We start from the raw sequence: 15,536 nt of genomic DNA on the forward strand, positions 1-15,536 counted from the left end.
CATAATTTGAGGTCACGTATAAGGAATTCAGATGATAATCAAGTGATACAAGCTTATGCCTTCTGATCCTCTTAAAGACTAGTGCCACTCCTGTGTGCTGATGCTAACAGTACTCACCCATCTAGCACTTGACCTTTTCTGGTGATCTTCCATGCCTTACCAAATGCATCCATTCTACAATGTATTCAGCACTCCTGTGAAGTACTGTTTGGCATTCAATAAGGTACTTACATATGCCAAGTACTGGAATTAAGTACAGTGAATAAGATACAGTGCTTCTCATCAGACAAGTAATCTAGCTCTTAAGTCAGCAATAAATGAAATAAGCACAGAAACTGAATCACATTTAATCCACAGTTGATGTTTTGCTAGATTGGTGGAACAAAAGGATGGAGTTGAGGTACTCAAAGGACCAGTGAAACAGGAAGGGAAAAGTCAAAAGGTTGAGGGGCTGTCAATGGGACAACCTCACTTTGAAGGAGTTTGTAGTGGGAACAATAAGCAAACCTAGAACAGGAAAGTAGGCCTGGATAATGGCTACTTTCCCACAGAGTGAGCAGGTCTTGGAAAGTGGATAAGAAACAGATGAAGTTCCGTGTGAACTACTTTATGTTCCATGTCACCTAAATTGGCTGGGGTGAAAGGGATGTGACATGGAACCTAGAAGCGACAAAAACTCCAATAAATGGGTCATATCAGCAGGGATACAATTACTAGTAGGAGGAGAGAGTGACTGACAGAAACCAGAAAGAAATGGGTTTTATAGAAAGTACCTAGCAAAGGAAAGCAAAAAAGGTTCTACATCCTGCTCATTAGAGCACATGAGCATAATATGGCCATCACCTGGAAGCAGCTGACAGTGTAGCCAGGTATGCAGGTGTTATACCCTGTTCCTACAAAGTTGGCTCTTCACAGGCCAAGGACTAGTCAAAGATCACTGGTTTCTAAATGATGGTCTTTTGTGATCATTTAAAAATCATTAGAAAAAGTAAAAACACTACTCTATTGTAGATAAAGCTAGAGATCTTGATAATTCCAAACTATAACATACAAAAAATGAAAGCAGATAAAAGTGCTGAGAAGTCACTTTGCCAAGTTTGGGGGGTAGGATAGGATGAAGTGATAACAAAAGCAAGCCAATTCACCCCAAAGAATCCTTAAAAAGTCTCAGCCACTGAGAGCACCAGGAACCATGGAGGCAGAGAGATTGGGCATAAGTGAAAATGGAATTAAACGCTATGAAGAGCATTCTGGCCCCTCCCCAGGTTTCCCACTGCCACCTGCTATACCCACCACCCCCCAGGGTATCAGGGCAGAGGTAAGGTGCCAAACAAAAGGGGGATTAAGTGAAGTCTTCATGACTAAGGCTTCAGGCTCTCAGAATGCCAGGAGCTGAGCTTTCACCTACATGTTCCCACAGAAAAGCTATAGATACTGATTTGAGGATTCAACCCCCGTTGATGAGCTTTGCTAGAGCTTTCGATTGTTTTTTTAAAAATGACTCAAAGCCCTGGCCAGTGGAGCTCAGTTGGGTGTTGTCCTGTGTACTAAAAGGTGGTCAGTTCAATTCCAAGGCACATACCAGGTTTGCAGGCTCAGTACCTGGTAGTGGCCATGCAGGAGGCAGCCAGTTGATGTTTTGCTTTCACGTCAATGATTCTCCCTCCCTCTCTCTAAAATCAACAAAAAATATTTTTTAAAAAATAAAATGCCTCACTGAAATCTGAGCAAGGAATGGCTATTTGGACATGTGGGAAGCACCAGCTAAAGGATATAAGATAGTAACTCAGAGGAGTCATGCAAGGAACAAGTTAGAAGAAACTACCACAAAAGAATAATCGGAGAACAATAAAGTGCTCATAGATGCCAAAATTTTAAGTCAGTGTAAAGATTGGATGACAAATATCCCCATCACAAAAGTAAAATAAAAAGACAGATGAATAATAGCAAAGAAAATAAACATATAGGAGTTCTAATATATGTAACAGAAGATCAGAAATAAAGAAAAAATGCAGAAAATAAAAGTAAAATCTAGGGCTGAAGGACATGAGTTTCTAGATGCAAGGAGTCCAAAAAATGCATAGAAAGGACTGGAAATCAAAACAGCAGATAATTTCTCAGCAGAAGTAAAACAAGAAAGATCGCTCACATTAGGATAGTTATCAAAAAAACGAAGCAGTGTTGAGGATGTGCAGAAACTTGAACTCCTGTGCCCTGTTGGTGCGAATGTAAAACAGTTGCTGTGGAAAACTACAGTGGTTCTAAAACTTAGAATTAGTATATGATCCAGCAATGAATGTCTCTTCTGGGTAAATATCCAAAAGAACTGAAAGGTTGTTGAAGATATATCTGTATACCATGTTCACAACAGCATTGTTCATAAGAGAGAATTTTTTTAAAAAGGTGGAAGAAACTCAAGTGTGCATGACAGATTAATGGGAAAATAAAATGTGATATGTACATATAATGGAATATTATTTAGTCTTAAAAAGGGCATTCTGACACATGCTACAACACAGATGAACCTTAAGGACATTATGCTAAGTGAAATAAGCCAGTCACAAAAGGACAAATACTGTATGATTCCACTTATATGGTGATGTTCCTTGAAAAAAATTCATAAAGCAGAAAGTGGTAGCTGCCAGGGGCTGGGGTGAGGGGAGTTGTTCAATGGGGACAGAGTTTCAGTTTTGCAGGATGAAAAAGTTCTGGATATGGATGGTGGTAAGGGTTGTATAGCAATGTGAATGTATTTAATGTCATTTAACCATACTCTTAGTTAAGTCGGTTATGTGTAGTTTATCACAATTTTAAAAATCAACATATAAAAAGAAGAGGGGTCTAGAACAGGGGTGGGCAAACTTTTTGACTCGAGGGCCACAATGGGTTCTTAAACTGGACTGGAGGGCCGGAACAAAAGCATGGATGGAGTGTTTGTGTGAACTAATATAAATTCAAAGTAAACATCATTACATAAAAGGGTAAGGTCTTTTTTTTTTTTTAGTTTTATTCATTTCAAACGGGCCGGATCCGGCCCGAGGGCCGTAGTTTGCCCATGGCTGGTCTAGAAAATTAAAACCCCCAGCCCTGGAAAGTGGTCAGGAGGAGATGTTCCCGGGAGGACAGCTCTGCAGGAGTCCTAGAGATCAACCAGCACAGATGGGAGCAGAGGAATGAGGATGCCAGGAACAGGGGTTTTAAAAAAAGGACTAACACCAGCTCATAGAGATTCAACTGTGATTGAGAGATGACTGAAGGGTGGGAGGCTAGGATTAGGGGCTTCTAGTCAAAATGGTAGTGTAGGTAAATGTATCCTCCCACAACCACATCAAAATTACTTGTAAATTACAGAACCATCATTAAGAACCACCTGAAATCTAGCTGAACAGAATTCCTACAACAAATGATATAAAGAAGCCACATGAAGGTTGGCAGGAGGGGAGAAAATGCAAGTGGTTTGGTCCTGTATCCATGTGTGGCAGCTAAAAATCGGGAAGAATATCTTGGCTTTGGAAGTACCCCCCACTCTCCCCAGGAGCAAGTGGTCCCAACCCCACACCCAGCCCAGGGTTCCAGTGCCAGGAAGAGAAGTCCCCATAATGTTTAGCAGTAAAAACCAATGGGGACTGTGGCTGAGTGAGACAGAGGCTGCTGGAGTACCAGGCAGTTCCTCTTAAAGGACCCAGGCATAGACTTAGTCAGACTCATTTCCTCTGAGCTCCAGCACTAGGGCAACAACTTGAAAAGCACCAGACAAAAGGGAGGAACTGAATTGTTTGGCATTAGGGCGAGAACTGAAGGAGCTTCTTTCTCCCCAACAGAAGTGCTGGCAGAGGCAAGTGTTCCCTTTCTGAGCCCTCCCCTGAGACCTGGCAGACAGGCGCCATATCTGAGTCTCCATCAACCTGGCTCACACTGTTGGCCCTGCCCTGGTGATTCCCTGAGATCCTACCCCACCCAATTTGCAGGCCCACCCAAGCTGTTTCCAGTGGCTTTTCTGTACAAATTGCTGTCTTGACTCATACTTCAGACTTTCCTAAAATTTCTCAAACAAGCAGCATCTGGCCTTGGTGTGCCCAGTACTTCTTGTTTAGTGGCCCCAGGCCCAGCACACTAGCAGCAGCCAGCCTTGGTTAGCAGCTTGACCTCACCTGGACACCTCCAAGCCCAGCACAAGTAGCAGCAATTTTCCGATCATTTAGTATCCTATGCTGGGGGCCCCAGCAGAATACAAGAGGCTGCTGACCTAGGCTTGCACCTTTAGGGAGGCCCCAGAGCCACTGCACCTGGTGGACAACTTTAGACCATGTTGAAGCACCACCCAAACACATCTGTAATACTTTCAAACAATAAAGATAAATTAAAAAAACAACAACAGTAAAATGCAAGAAGTTAAAGACAAAGAGAATCTTAAAAGCAACAGAAGAAAAACAGTTACCTACAAGGGAGCACCCATAGACTGTCAGCTGATTTCTCAACAGAAACTTTGCAGGCCAGAAGGGAGTGGCAAGAAATATTCAAAGTGATGAAAAGAAGGATCTACAACCAAGATGACTCTACCCAGCAAACCTATCATTTAGAATCAGAGGACATATAAAGAGCTTTCCAGACAAGAAAAAGCTAAAGGAGTTCATCACCACCAAACCAGTATTACATGCAATGTTCAAGGGTCTTCTTTAAGAAGAAGAAAAAAGATTAAAAATATGAATAATAAAATGTCAATAAATACATATCTATCAACAATGAATCTAATAAACAAAATAAACAAGCAGAACAGAAACAGACTCATAGTTAACTTTTTGATGGTTGCCAAATGGGAGGGGGGGTTGGGAATGGCTTAAAAAGGTGAAGGGATTAAGAAGTACAAATTGGTAGTTACAGAATAGTCATGGGAATGTAAACTACAGCATAGGGAATATAGTCAATAATATTCTGGTAACTGTGTATGGTATCAAATGGGTTAGAAATGTATCAGAATCATTTAGTAAGTTATGTAATGTCTAATCCTCATATATATACCTGTAACTAACATACTGTATGTCAACCATAATTGAAAAATAAAAAAATATTTAAAGTTAAAAAAGAATTAAGCTAATGAAAAAAGGGCTTATAATGACTGTGTAAGAATGGAATCAATGAACACCCTGACTTGGCAATAAGCAACATTTACCTAGCCACATCACATAAACATTAAATGGGCTAAATCTTTTAACCTGACAGAAAGTCAGTAGATAATGTCTAACTTGTTAAATCAGAAGAAAATATAAATATTTTAAAACAAAGTAAATTCCAGAAGATATAACAGAAAGAGTTAAAAATTGCTCTGGGATTCTGAGGAGGATGTTGAGAGGACATCTGTTGTTTGTCATCATAAGATTTGACAGTATTTGACACAGGTTTTAAACTCTGGACATATATCATTTTAATTAAAAGAGTAATCAAAATAAAAGTAATTGGGTTCAGGATCATGATACACACCTCGCCAGCAAAGAAGATGGTTCCTTGTATTTCTTCAGCAATGATGTCGTAGGCTTCACCGCTCCCACCTGTCTTTACAAAACTGTATGCCATCTGGATCCAGGGGTCTGTGCTCCACCGAGTGACAAAATACTTTGTGGGATCTGGGACTTCCTGTGTTGATTTGAAGCAATCATAAAATGGGATCAAGAAGTGAGTTGGACATGGTGCAACACAAGCATAAATTTACAGTCTTCCCTCCCATTAGAAGTTGACCTCTTTGTAGCCATTCTGAAACAGCAGTTCTCAGTATGTTCCCTGACCCCATTATGACTCTCCCTGTATCTGTGCACCATTCTCTACCTCTTGCCCCAGCTCTGCAACCCACCCCCACTTGCGTTTCCTCACTTTTCACTTTATCCTTCTGTCAGACACACATTCCCCCCACCTACCTGGGGCCATCACCACTAAGAGTCTGGGCATTCCCTTCCCACTGCCTGGCCTGTGCTACAGAGATGGAAGGAAAGGGGTCTCTGGCTCAGAGAAGGAAAGGGAAGACTGGAGTTCTAGGACCTCAAGGTGAAATTCTCAACTGGCTCCTCCACAGAGGGCTATCCAAGGATCTGTTTCACACTCGCTAAGTTTCAAATCATTTTGTAGGCTGACCTCTGACAAGCACCACCATGAAAAAGATTTATATAGACACTATGTCCTCAGATCTGAATAACTAATTTGAAAACAAATTTTTGGACAAAAACACACAGCTAGCAACTACTGTGAAATATAATCACACCCTACAAAATAAGTAACACCCTGGTGCCTCTCTTTCTCTAATTTATGTAAGTTCTGAGTCATTTCACTTCTTTTGACTTCTGTTCCTTTATATGAAAAAAATACAAGCCATGCCATTTATAAATCTCCAGAGACTGTGAGATTTAGTAAAGTGGCAAATAAAAACTATCTTGAGCTCCTTCGAGAGAAGACAGAAAGGAGACGAGCTACACATGTGGGGTGCAAGAAAATTTTGGACAATGTCCCTTTAAAAGGAAAGTTGTCGCCAAAGCCTGCTAGGGTTTGGGTAAATGCAGAATCTGTGGGAAATTCTGAGCCTTTTACATCCTTAGGAAAGAAAGGGGGTGTGCATGATGTGTGGGAAAAGGGAAGACAATAGTGTAAGAGGGATTGGGTCCTGTTATGGGCTACATTTGTGTCTGCTAAAATCCATATGTTGAAACCATAATCCTCGATACTTTATGTGACTGTATTTGAGAAAGAGCCTTTAATGATGTCATGAGAAGTTAAAATGGGGTCGTTGGGATGGGCCTTAATCCAGCATGACTGGTGTTCTCTTAAGAACAGATCAGGACACAGACAACAAAGAGAGGCAGCCATGTGAGGTCACAGCAAGAAAGCAGCCATCTGTCAGCCACAGAGAGAAGCCTCAAGGAAACCAAACCTGACAGCACCTTGATCTTAGACATCTAGCTGCCAGAATGGTCAGAAAATAAACTTCTATTGTTTCAGCCACCAGGCTGTGGTATTTTGTCATGGCAGCCCTAGCACACTAATGCAGGAAAACTTGGGTGGACATTGGATACTGGAAGAGAGAACAATGGGGCCCACTGCCTTGATTCCTTTCACTTGGTAGTGATGGCTTGCTCTGCCTCCACCACTCTGGGGAGCAGTGGTCTCTGACCTGCTCCTTGAACAGCTCCCGGAGCGTGGCCATGCACTGCTGCAGCACCTGCTTGTCGTCCAGGTTCCTCAGGGAGGCCACTGCCTCCCCAGCAATCACTGACATCAACACGCTGTGTTTCTTCTGGACACACGAAAGGGAAAAGCAGTTTACACCTTTTGCTTTGTTCTAAAGAAATGATGTCACTCTCACACATTAAATTTCATTATTTCCTACTGTCCCCTATCCCTTCAGTCACCAGTGTTTTCCTCACAAACACTCGTTATTCACCTATGCATTTTTTATTGTTCCCTGCTGAAGAGACTCAAGAAGCAGTGTAAGTATCAAATTCAGGGTTCTCTTGGCTTTTCCCTTATACCAACTTGTTTTAGACGAAGTAGAAGAAGGTTGTATAGGAAAGGCTATAGATAAAATAATGGAAATAACTTTCCCAAATGGTAAAGAAAATTTGCTCTGGGCTCCCATGTGAAACCCTTTAAGATGTTTCTTGGAATGGAGACAGAAAAGAAACAACTGGGATTCTTTTGCCTGACATCAGCACTACCATACCTTTCAAGTGGTGGGTATGCCCTCCCCTTTTTGTTCCCCACCAATCATATCTACTGGCACCGAGACCTGCCTTCACCCAGGCCAATCACATCTCACCCTTCACAGCACCACAGGGGGACCTGTGGAGAATGCTCTTCAAGTGCCCCTCATTACTGTGCTGTTGTGGCCTCTCCCTGAGTTCCCCATCAGCCTGAAATAACAGTTTCCACAAGTGACTAATTCATTTCGCAGGCAGTAACATTAGTACTTCGAGACAATATGGCAGATATTGGGGCTCCTATCCTACAGGAAAACGTCCCAGTCCAAGTATCCTCCCAGAATATAAACAAATACCCAGAGTATCCACAATGTCATTAGCTTCTGAGCTTGAGATGTAAATACTTACCACAGGAAATTCTAAACTGTGATAAGGGAATTCAAACCACACTTCACCAATAACTTTACCTGGGGATCCATGTCATAGAATACAGCAAAAAGCCCTCGCTTGCTGGCACTAGGAGGAACGTGCCCGAAAAAGTCCGCCCCTTGAACTTTACTGTCCCAAAATCGGTAAGGAAATTGCAAGGCAATCTGGAAAGTGAGCAAGAGGAAATGGCTAAGTGTTTCTTGAATCAAAAGTACAGCAATCTCTAAGAAGTAACCTATGGCTCCTAACTAACACTACGTTCAAAAAACCTCACTACTCCCTTTCATTCTCCCACCTCCTTTCTTCTTTCCATGGGCATCTGGCCTTTTAAGTCTCAAAGCCTCTAGGCTACACTAAAATGCAAAGCACCCAAGACATGGCCTTGAGGCTTATGTCCATAAGATACATTCTGACTCCTCACAGGTCTGCAGTACCTGCTGCAGCACTGGCAGATTCTACTGAAAGAGATTTTAAAGGCAGAGGGGAAAAACATTCTCCTCACGGGGGCTAATTAATGGAGGGCAGACGTGGAAAACAGAAAAAATTGTTTACTTATATACCAAGTTCGAATTATGAATAACAAGCTTCATCCTCTTGAAGTTAAAATTCACAGACCTCAGCCAACTCTCCTTATGTTTTCATAAAGCCCTTTTGTATTCTGCAGGAACAATTATTCAAATGAAAAGAAAAGCTTCAAATTTTACTTAGATTCAAAAATGACCCACTACTTCTCAATATCAGAAGCGAAGGAACTCCTGTCATCTGACATTAATCTCTGTGGTTCTGGGGCTTAAGTAACCACCTTTTCAATGATGCCTGCGCCTAAGCTGTTGATGGCCTTCATCTTCTTGTCTGACAGCGGCGGATTAAACTGAAGGGCGCCTTTCTGCAGCAAGGCCAGTGGAACAGTGACTAACGCCTGTGGGGAATAATTAACAGTTAACACGCAAGCAGCAACTGGACCTCATACCACTACAACTCAGTGGGTGCACTTCCAGGGAAATTCAGAACACTCCTCTCTACCGCCAGGCATGAGATAGTCAACATCCCAGGTTGTTATACTCGTAAGACCAAGGGCTGCCATGCACGCTCTCAGGTTGTTCACCACACAAGGGTGCATGGCTGAGCAGACGTGGCACCCACACGGAGGAACTTGCAGAAAGGACTTGATGATTTACAATAACCCCAGGTTCAGAAGAGTCAACAGATCCCAACCCTGAGAAGCAGTGCTGCAAGAATGGACCTAATGTGGAATGAGGAGAACTAGACTAGTGTGTCATTCCTGACACTTTCTAACGTGTGGCCAAGGTAATACCTGCCCTCCTAACCTCAACAGATTGGGGTCATGCTTCAAACAAAAACCCTTACAGTATACATCAATAATATGCTTCATAAATGGTAAAGCACATCACAAACACTAGGGATTATTATAATCATGTAAAACCACATGAAATTTTTTTAAAAGGAGGAAGCAATTTATTGCAGGGTCTCAAATGGCGTACAGAAGTGAAGTAAAAGCCAGACTATACCTTCCAAATCATACCGGTGCATCTGTGTCATCGAACCATTTCTTATTGAGAGCCTCAGCTGCAAAGGAGTCTGGGAAACGGTGTGTGTGTGTGTGTGTGTGTGTGTGTGTCACTCGCTTACTTTCCATCATCTACAGTGCAAGATAACAGGAGATGGGAGTGGAATGAAGCGGAATGCCAAGCACTATATCTACCGCCGCCTTCATCAAAGATTTAGTGTATTTGGCTTGAACCCCAAACTCCACAGGAAATACAGAGTTCTTCCTGGGATTTTGTCACTGTTTTCTGCCACAAGAAAATCAGAAAATCTTAAAAGTAAAAAACATGTACTCTATCCTTAACCTGGTTATAGAAAATAGCTACCATGTAACCAAAAAATAAAAGCATAATTACTCTTCTGGATATATAAATAAAACTACAAGAATATAAGGTCTGGAGGCTTTCTTAACAAAAAAGCTTTCAAAAGCACAGAAACGTGGGTAAACCAATAGGCACAAGATCTGAACATACCCTGGTAAAGAATAAAGCTAGAAGCAGTGGAAGCAGCCTAGATTGAATTAGAGTTTGTCAAATGTTTATCAGTGTGTCCTGTTGGGTGGGAAATCTTTCCTTTATAAACTGGGGAAACGTCCAATTCAAACCGTGTGATGTGTGCTGACAACCATAAATATTTGCTTTCACCCTTCAGAGCAGGCCTTGAAAGGCAGGCTGAAGCTATGCCCGAATATCCCTGGAGAGTCAGGACACAAAGAAAGCTGAGCAAGCTTGCCTGACCAGGGTGGGCAGAGGGGACCCAGCAGGGAGAGTCTAATTAGCATGTTATCCTGGATGCCAAAAGGCCAAGTTACGCAATAGCAGAGGTTGAACTATTGGCTGACTTGCAATTTTAAAAAAGGAATTTTTTTTTTAATTACCACTAGGAAGAACTTGAGAGATTAGCCTGATTCTCTCCGAGCTCACAGATAAGGGCACTGTGGCCCAGGAGTTCTCCACTCTGGCTGCATGCTGTAATCACTTGGGGAGCATTACAAACACGACCAGACCAATTCAATGAGAGTCCCTGCAGGGTGAGGTTTTGCAGCCTTTTTAAAAATATATATATATATATATATATTTTTTTTTATTGATTTCAGAGAGGAAGGGAGAGATAGAAACATCAATAATGAGAATCATTGATTGGCTACCAGGCCCTACTGGAGATGGAGCCCACAACCTGGGCATGTGCCCAGACCGGGAATTGAACCCTGACCTCCTAGTTCAGGGGTGGGCAAACTTTTTGACTCGAGGGCCACAATGGGTTCTTAAACTGGACCAGAGGGCTGGAACAAAAGCATGGATGGAGTGTTTGTGTGAACTAATATAAATTCAAAGTAAACATCATTACATAAAAGGGTACGGTCTTTTTTTTTTTTTTAGTTTTATTCATTTCAAACGGGCCGCATCCGGCCCTCGGGCCGTAGTTTGCCCACGGCTGTCCTAGTTCATAGGTCGATGCTCAACCACTGAACCACGCCAGCCGGGCATTGCAGCCTTTCTTTTAAAGCACTTTCCAGGTGATTCTAATGTGCAGCCAGGACAGAAAACCACTATTAGTCCCAAGAAATATAACATCACTACTAACTACCCAGCTAGGTAAAGGCAGGAATCATATGAGGACCCATCCCCTGGACTCAGACCTCGTTTTTCCATTTGACATGCAATCCTTTATTTCTGTATGAATATCAAGGACTGTGAAATACTTTTAGATAACTGAAAAGTATAAAATATAGCTAGTCTAGGAACTAGTGATGGTTTATCAATTATACTTTTGGTAATCATTTAAGACATAACTAAATTTAAACAAACTTATGGGTTTATTAGTCCCCCTCCACTCCAAGTAAGCACTTTGTTCTCCAACACTACGGGAATCTCTGTAATTTCACATATTACATTACAGCACCTTTCACTGTCCACCTACATGAGTGTTTTACAAAGAATTCAAATAATATAAAAGTACGACTGCAGTTTCAAAATGAAAACACAGATCTTTCTTGATTTAAAAAAAAAATGGTTCCATGATAAAACAAAGAACAACTACAAAAAGCCCTACCAACCTGGAAAACACTGAATTAAAGTACGATAGGCTTTTTTGAATGCAGGACTTTTTAGAACCTTTAATATACTGTTTAACCCTAAAACTAGACTGTAGCAGGTGATACTTTCCAAACTTATGTGGCCAAAGAATTTGTTTTTCTTGTTCAATTTCCAGGACTAATGTACCACAGAACCCACTTTGAAGAAACACTAATCAGAATTCTATCTGCATGAATTAATACAGTATTAGATTAGTTAAATCAGATTTGCATTAAGTGGGCATACAAAACTCTTGAGAAATCAAACAGGCTCCAGGCAGGTTGCCAAAGGCAACTTCTTGATAGAAAAGACATCTTTCCCTTACCACCAAGCCCGTAAGACACCTAGAGAAATTCTAGCACTTACCTTTTGTGCTGCATACCCTGTCCCATCTGTCGTGGTAACTTGTACTTCATCTCCAGAATAATCAACCTTCTGTACCTGCTCAAGAAAAACAGAAAAGCATGATGGAACCATATGACCCAGGACCCTTTCTAGTTCTCGTAGAATGTGCGTTTATATCTCCAAGGCTATGGGAAATCATTTTCTGGCATTCAGAGATCGAAACAACAGTTACAGCCTATTTCAGGGAACTACCGCTCAGCCATTAAAATTCATAAACACTATGTCAAAATGTGGCAAACCTTCATAAGGTAGTGTAATATTTGCCTTTATGATTACAACAACATATAATACAAATGCACAGGGACAAAGATTTGAAGGGAAAGCTTTAAAGTGAAAATAACTGCTTTGGGTCAGGAATGTTGTAAGCAACTTGAACACTTTATTATTAATGAAAATGCATCTGTGCTACTATTGTTTCCAAACAATAGCAACTACACAACTGACATGAATGATACTAACAGAAATACGTGGAGGCAGTGGAGGCACCAGTTGACAGTCACAGCAAGTACCTGTCTCCTGTGTCATCCACATGCCCCAAACTTTACATCCTCCAAAACTAGAGCCAAACCAGAGCCTCCCAATGCTGTCATACTCACTGGAGATTTGAGCCGAATATCTAGTCCTTCAGCCAGTTTTTCAATGATGACGGAGTAGCCAGGAGTGAGGAGAGTATGGTCACCAGCAAACTGGGCAAAGAACTCGTTGTGGTCCCAGGAGCGAGCAGACACCTGGGAAACAACAGGAGAGGTTGGGAACAGAAGAGGGGCTCCCACCTCCTCTTGAGGCTGCACCCAAGGGACAAGAAAGGACTCCAAGATGGGAAAAGCCACTTGAGATGGGAGGGCAGAGCTGTCGTGAATAAGGCAAAACATGCTGGAGGGAGGGGACACACAGACCAGGTGAATCCCGCTGTTGGGGAAGGAAATTGCTCAACAATGCACAGGAAAGCTACAAAGGATAGACATGATTTGGGTGTGGGTACCACTCCTTAATGAAAATAAAATCAACAACCCCAGAAAAGGAGAATTCTATGAGAGTAAAACTGCATTTGATCGACTCCATACAAAAATATACCAACTACAGGTCTTCAACATGGAAACTCTATAGAGGTTGAAATGCAGCATGATTTTGGAAAACAGTGCGATCCCAATCACCACGAAGAATCAAATGAACATGAAGAGGTCCCAAAGAGGACCATTCGGTCAGGGGCCATCTGGGGAGCCTCTATCCAAAATATTGAATATTTAAGTATCAAAATCACAGTTAAATAAATTAGGCAAGTTTAATTTTATTTTAGCAAAATAAACTGACCATAACTGCAAGGATACTCTTTTTTGGTCTTTTGAGAGCAGTGTTTTCAGACCATGCAGGGTTCCACAGAAATGGCCCCGGGGCCTCACTGAAGGGCACGAAAGGAGGGGTGAACACACAAGGCTCTGGGCCCCTCCCCACTTCAGCCCAGCAGCCTCCCTGTATTAGGGTTACACACTGAGTTTCTTCATGGGCATTATTGGAAAAAAGATTCTCTAGCTTTTTAAAAAAATAATTTTTTTCCCCAAAACCACTGAGGTCATTAATATGTTCTGAAATCATGGTTTTTGAACTTTTTAAAAGAAAATTTATCTTTGTTGTTGCAGCAAAACCATTGTTTCCTGTTTATCCAAAGCAGCCCAGGTTCGATATTGAGATGATATAGAACCCACCTGATGGAGGTTGCTGCCACAGGCGTATTCCAGGTTGCTGAGGTGGAACTGAAGCACCTGCTCTTCCAGGTCACTGAAGTGGATGCCGGATTCCTTGATGAAAGCTTTGTAGATCTCCTCTATCTTCTCTGAAATGGGGATAGAACAAAGCAGAGAAAGCAGCTTCAGCAGCATTCTCTAATGCCTTATCTTTTGCTCTCAACCTCCTTCAACCCGCAAAACCCAAAACTTCACAAGCCCTTTCCCAAGCCAGCTCCGGGGAAGGACATCTGGATAAGGTGGGCTTCTCTCGGGAAGTGAAAGCGTATCTTAACCGGGAACAAAGCTATGCAGGTTCTGGATCTCCAACCACGGAGGCCCCGGGGCCATTTCATTTCTGCTTAGCTGAGAAGCTGTTTCTTCTTTTGCTCAAGAAACAGAAAAGCACCCCCTGCGCATGGAAGGACAGACACTCAGAGAGGATCCCCACTCCTTCCTGGTCGCACTGCCATCACCTTCAAATCAAGTTTTTACAACATCTCGCCTCAACTGGAGGATCTGTGATGCACTGGCCACTGGCTATGTTCTCTCCCCAATAAGAAAACTCCACTATGAACTGCCATCACGTCAGCCCTCTGCCTCCGCACCTTTAATTACTGGTTCTCGTTGCCTGTGTAATAAATCCAAAACCCACAGCCAGACTGTGCCAGCACGTTTTTAGTCTTTCCCAACACGGCAACACCACCTGCCCACTCACAGGCCCTGCTGCAGCATCTCTTCCTGGTAAAGGCTGCCCTGCGGGGCCTGGAGTGCGCCTCTCACCACAGCCCCGATCCCCGCCCCGCTCCCAGGACAGCGGCAAGGACTCTACACGCCTCAGAAACCGCGTCTTGTTATCTAACCCCAGCACTTAACTATCCCACTCAACCGGAACTTTCAACTACGCACACACAGCGCTGTGGGACCATTCCAATGACAGGCTAGACTCCTTTCCGGGGAGTGGGGGAGACCCATGACTGACAAATTTTAAGAATCTCAGGCCAGGTCACTTCTTCATAACCTTCCTGGGAAGATGACCATCCAACGCACACACTGCAAACACAAAGCTTCTATACGACATGTGAACTTGCTTGACTAGCAACAGAACTGAGTACCAGTCAACTTTTTTGTTTTCTAGACAACTCAAGATTCTCATTTAAAATTTCCATTCTTCCACTAGACTGTGACATGGGGATGCCATAGCACCTAGACCACCGGGCGCTTTTTTTTAAATCACTTTCAGAACCATCTTGTAGCAATCCCATTTCTGCCTCCTGTCGTTTCTATTTTTCTTAGGTGTTGTAGAGGCCAAGAACCAAGACTGTTGGAACAATATATAAAATTAAGTATAAATAGGTTGAGAAAAGTCTAAAGCAATTTTTATGTAAATACTATCTAAAAGCTTTAGTCATATGCTTTGTAAAATTAACTCTAACTTCTTAATATTTATATTTTTTTTCAGCTAAGTGCTAATAAAGATCTGAGACAGCTGATATGCTTCTAGCAGGATATAACTAACCTTATATAGAGATGTGTGCATTATTAAAGCTTTTCAAAAAATATATTATAAGATGAAACAACTACATACACAGTAAGTACTGCTGGCCCTCCCTTATTTCAAGTAAGGTCAAGACAAAGCTATATTATTATGTTTTTATTTG

The 15,536-nt window shown here is 42.1% G+C and overlaps 1 protein-coding gene across 8 annotated transcripts in view; it reads right to left on the minus strand.

The window, feature by feature from the left end:
* KDM1B (lysine demethylase 1B) overlaps positions 1-15,536 on the minus strand; it is a 59,917-nt gene that overhangs the window by 1,914 nt on the left and 42,467 nt on the right. For 5 of the 8 annotated variants that reach the window (XM_070405662.1, XM_070405665.1, XM_070405660.1 and 2 more), the window contains 7 exons: positions 13,858-13,985; positions 12,751-12,882; positions 12,116-12,193; positions 8,911-9,027; positions 8,147-8,272; positions 7,154-7,276; positions 5,479-5,631 (listed from right to left, as the gene is read on the minus strand). In XM_070405662.1, the coding sequence (XP_070261763.1) occupies positions 5,479-5,631; positions 7,154-7,276; positions 8,147-8,272; positions 8,911-9,027; positions 12,116-12,193; positions 12,751-12,882; positions 13,858-13,985 (857 nt within the window). The remainder of the gene's footprint in view (positions 1-5,478; positions 5,632-7,153; positions 7,277-8,146; positions 8,273-8,910; positions 9,028-12,115; positions 12,194-12,750; positions 12,883-13,857; positions 13,986-15,536) is intronic. The other 3 variants (XM_070405661.1, XM_070405667.1, XM_070405664.1) reach the window with 2 other exon arrangements.

Source organism: Myotis yumanensis, unplaced genomic scaffold, assembly GCF_028538775.1.
Source record: "Myotis yumanensis isolate MYYU_CA2020_CCGP unplaced genomic scaffold, mMyoYum1.0.hap1 SCAF_2, whole genome shotgun sequence".
NCBI classification, from domain to species: domain Eukaryota; kingdom Metazoa; phylum Chordata; class Mammalia; order Chiroptera; family Vespertilionidae; genus Myotis; species Myotis yumanensis.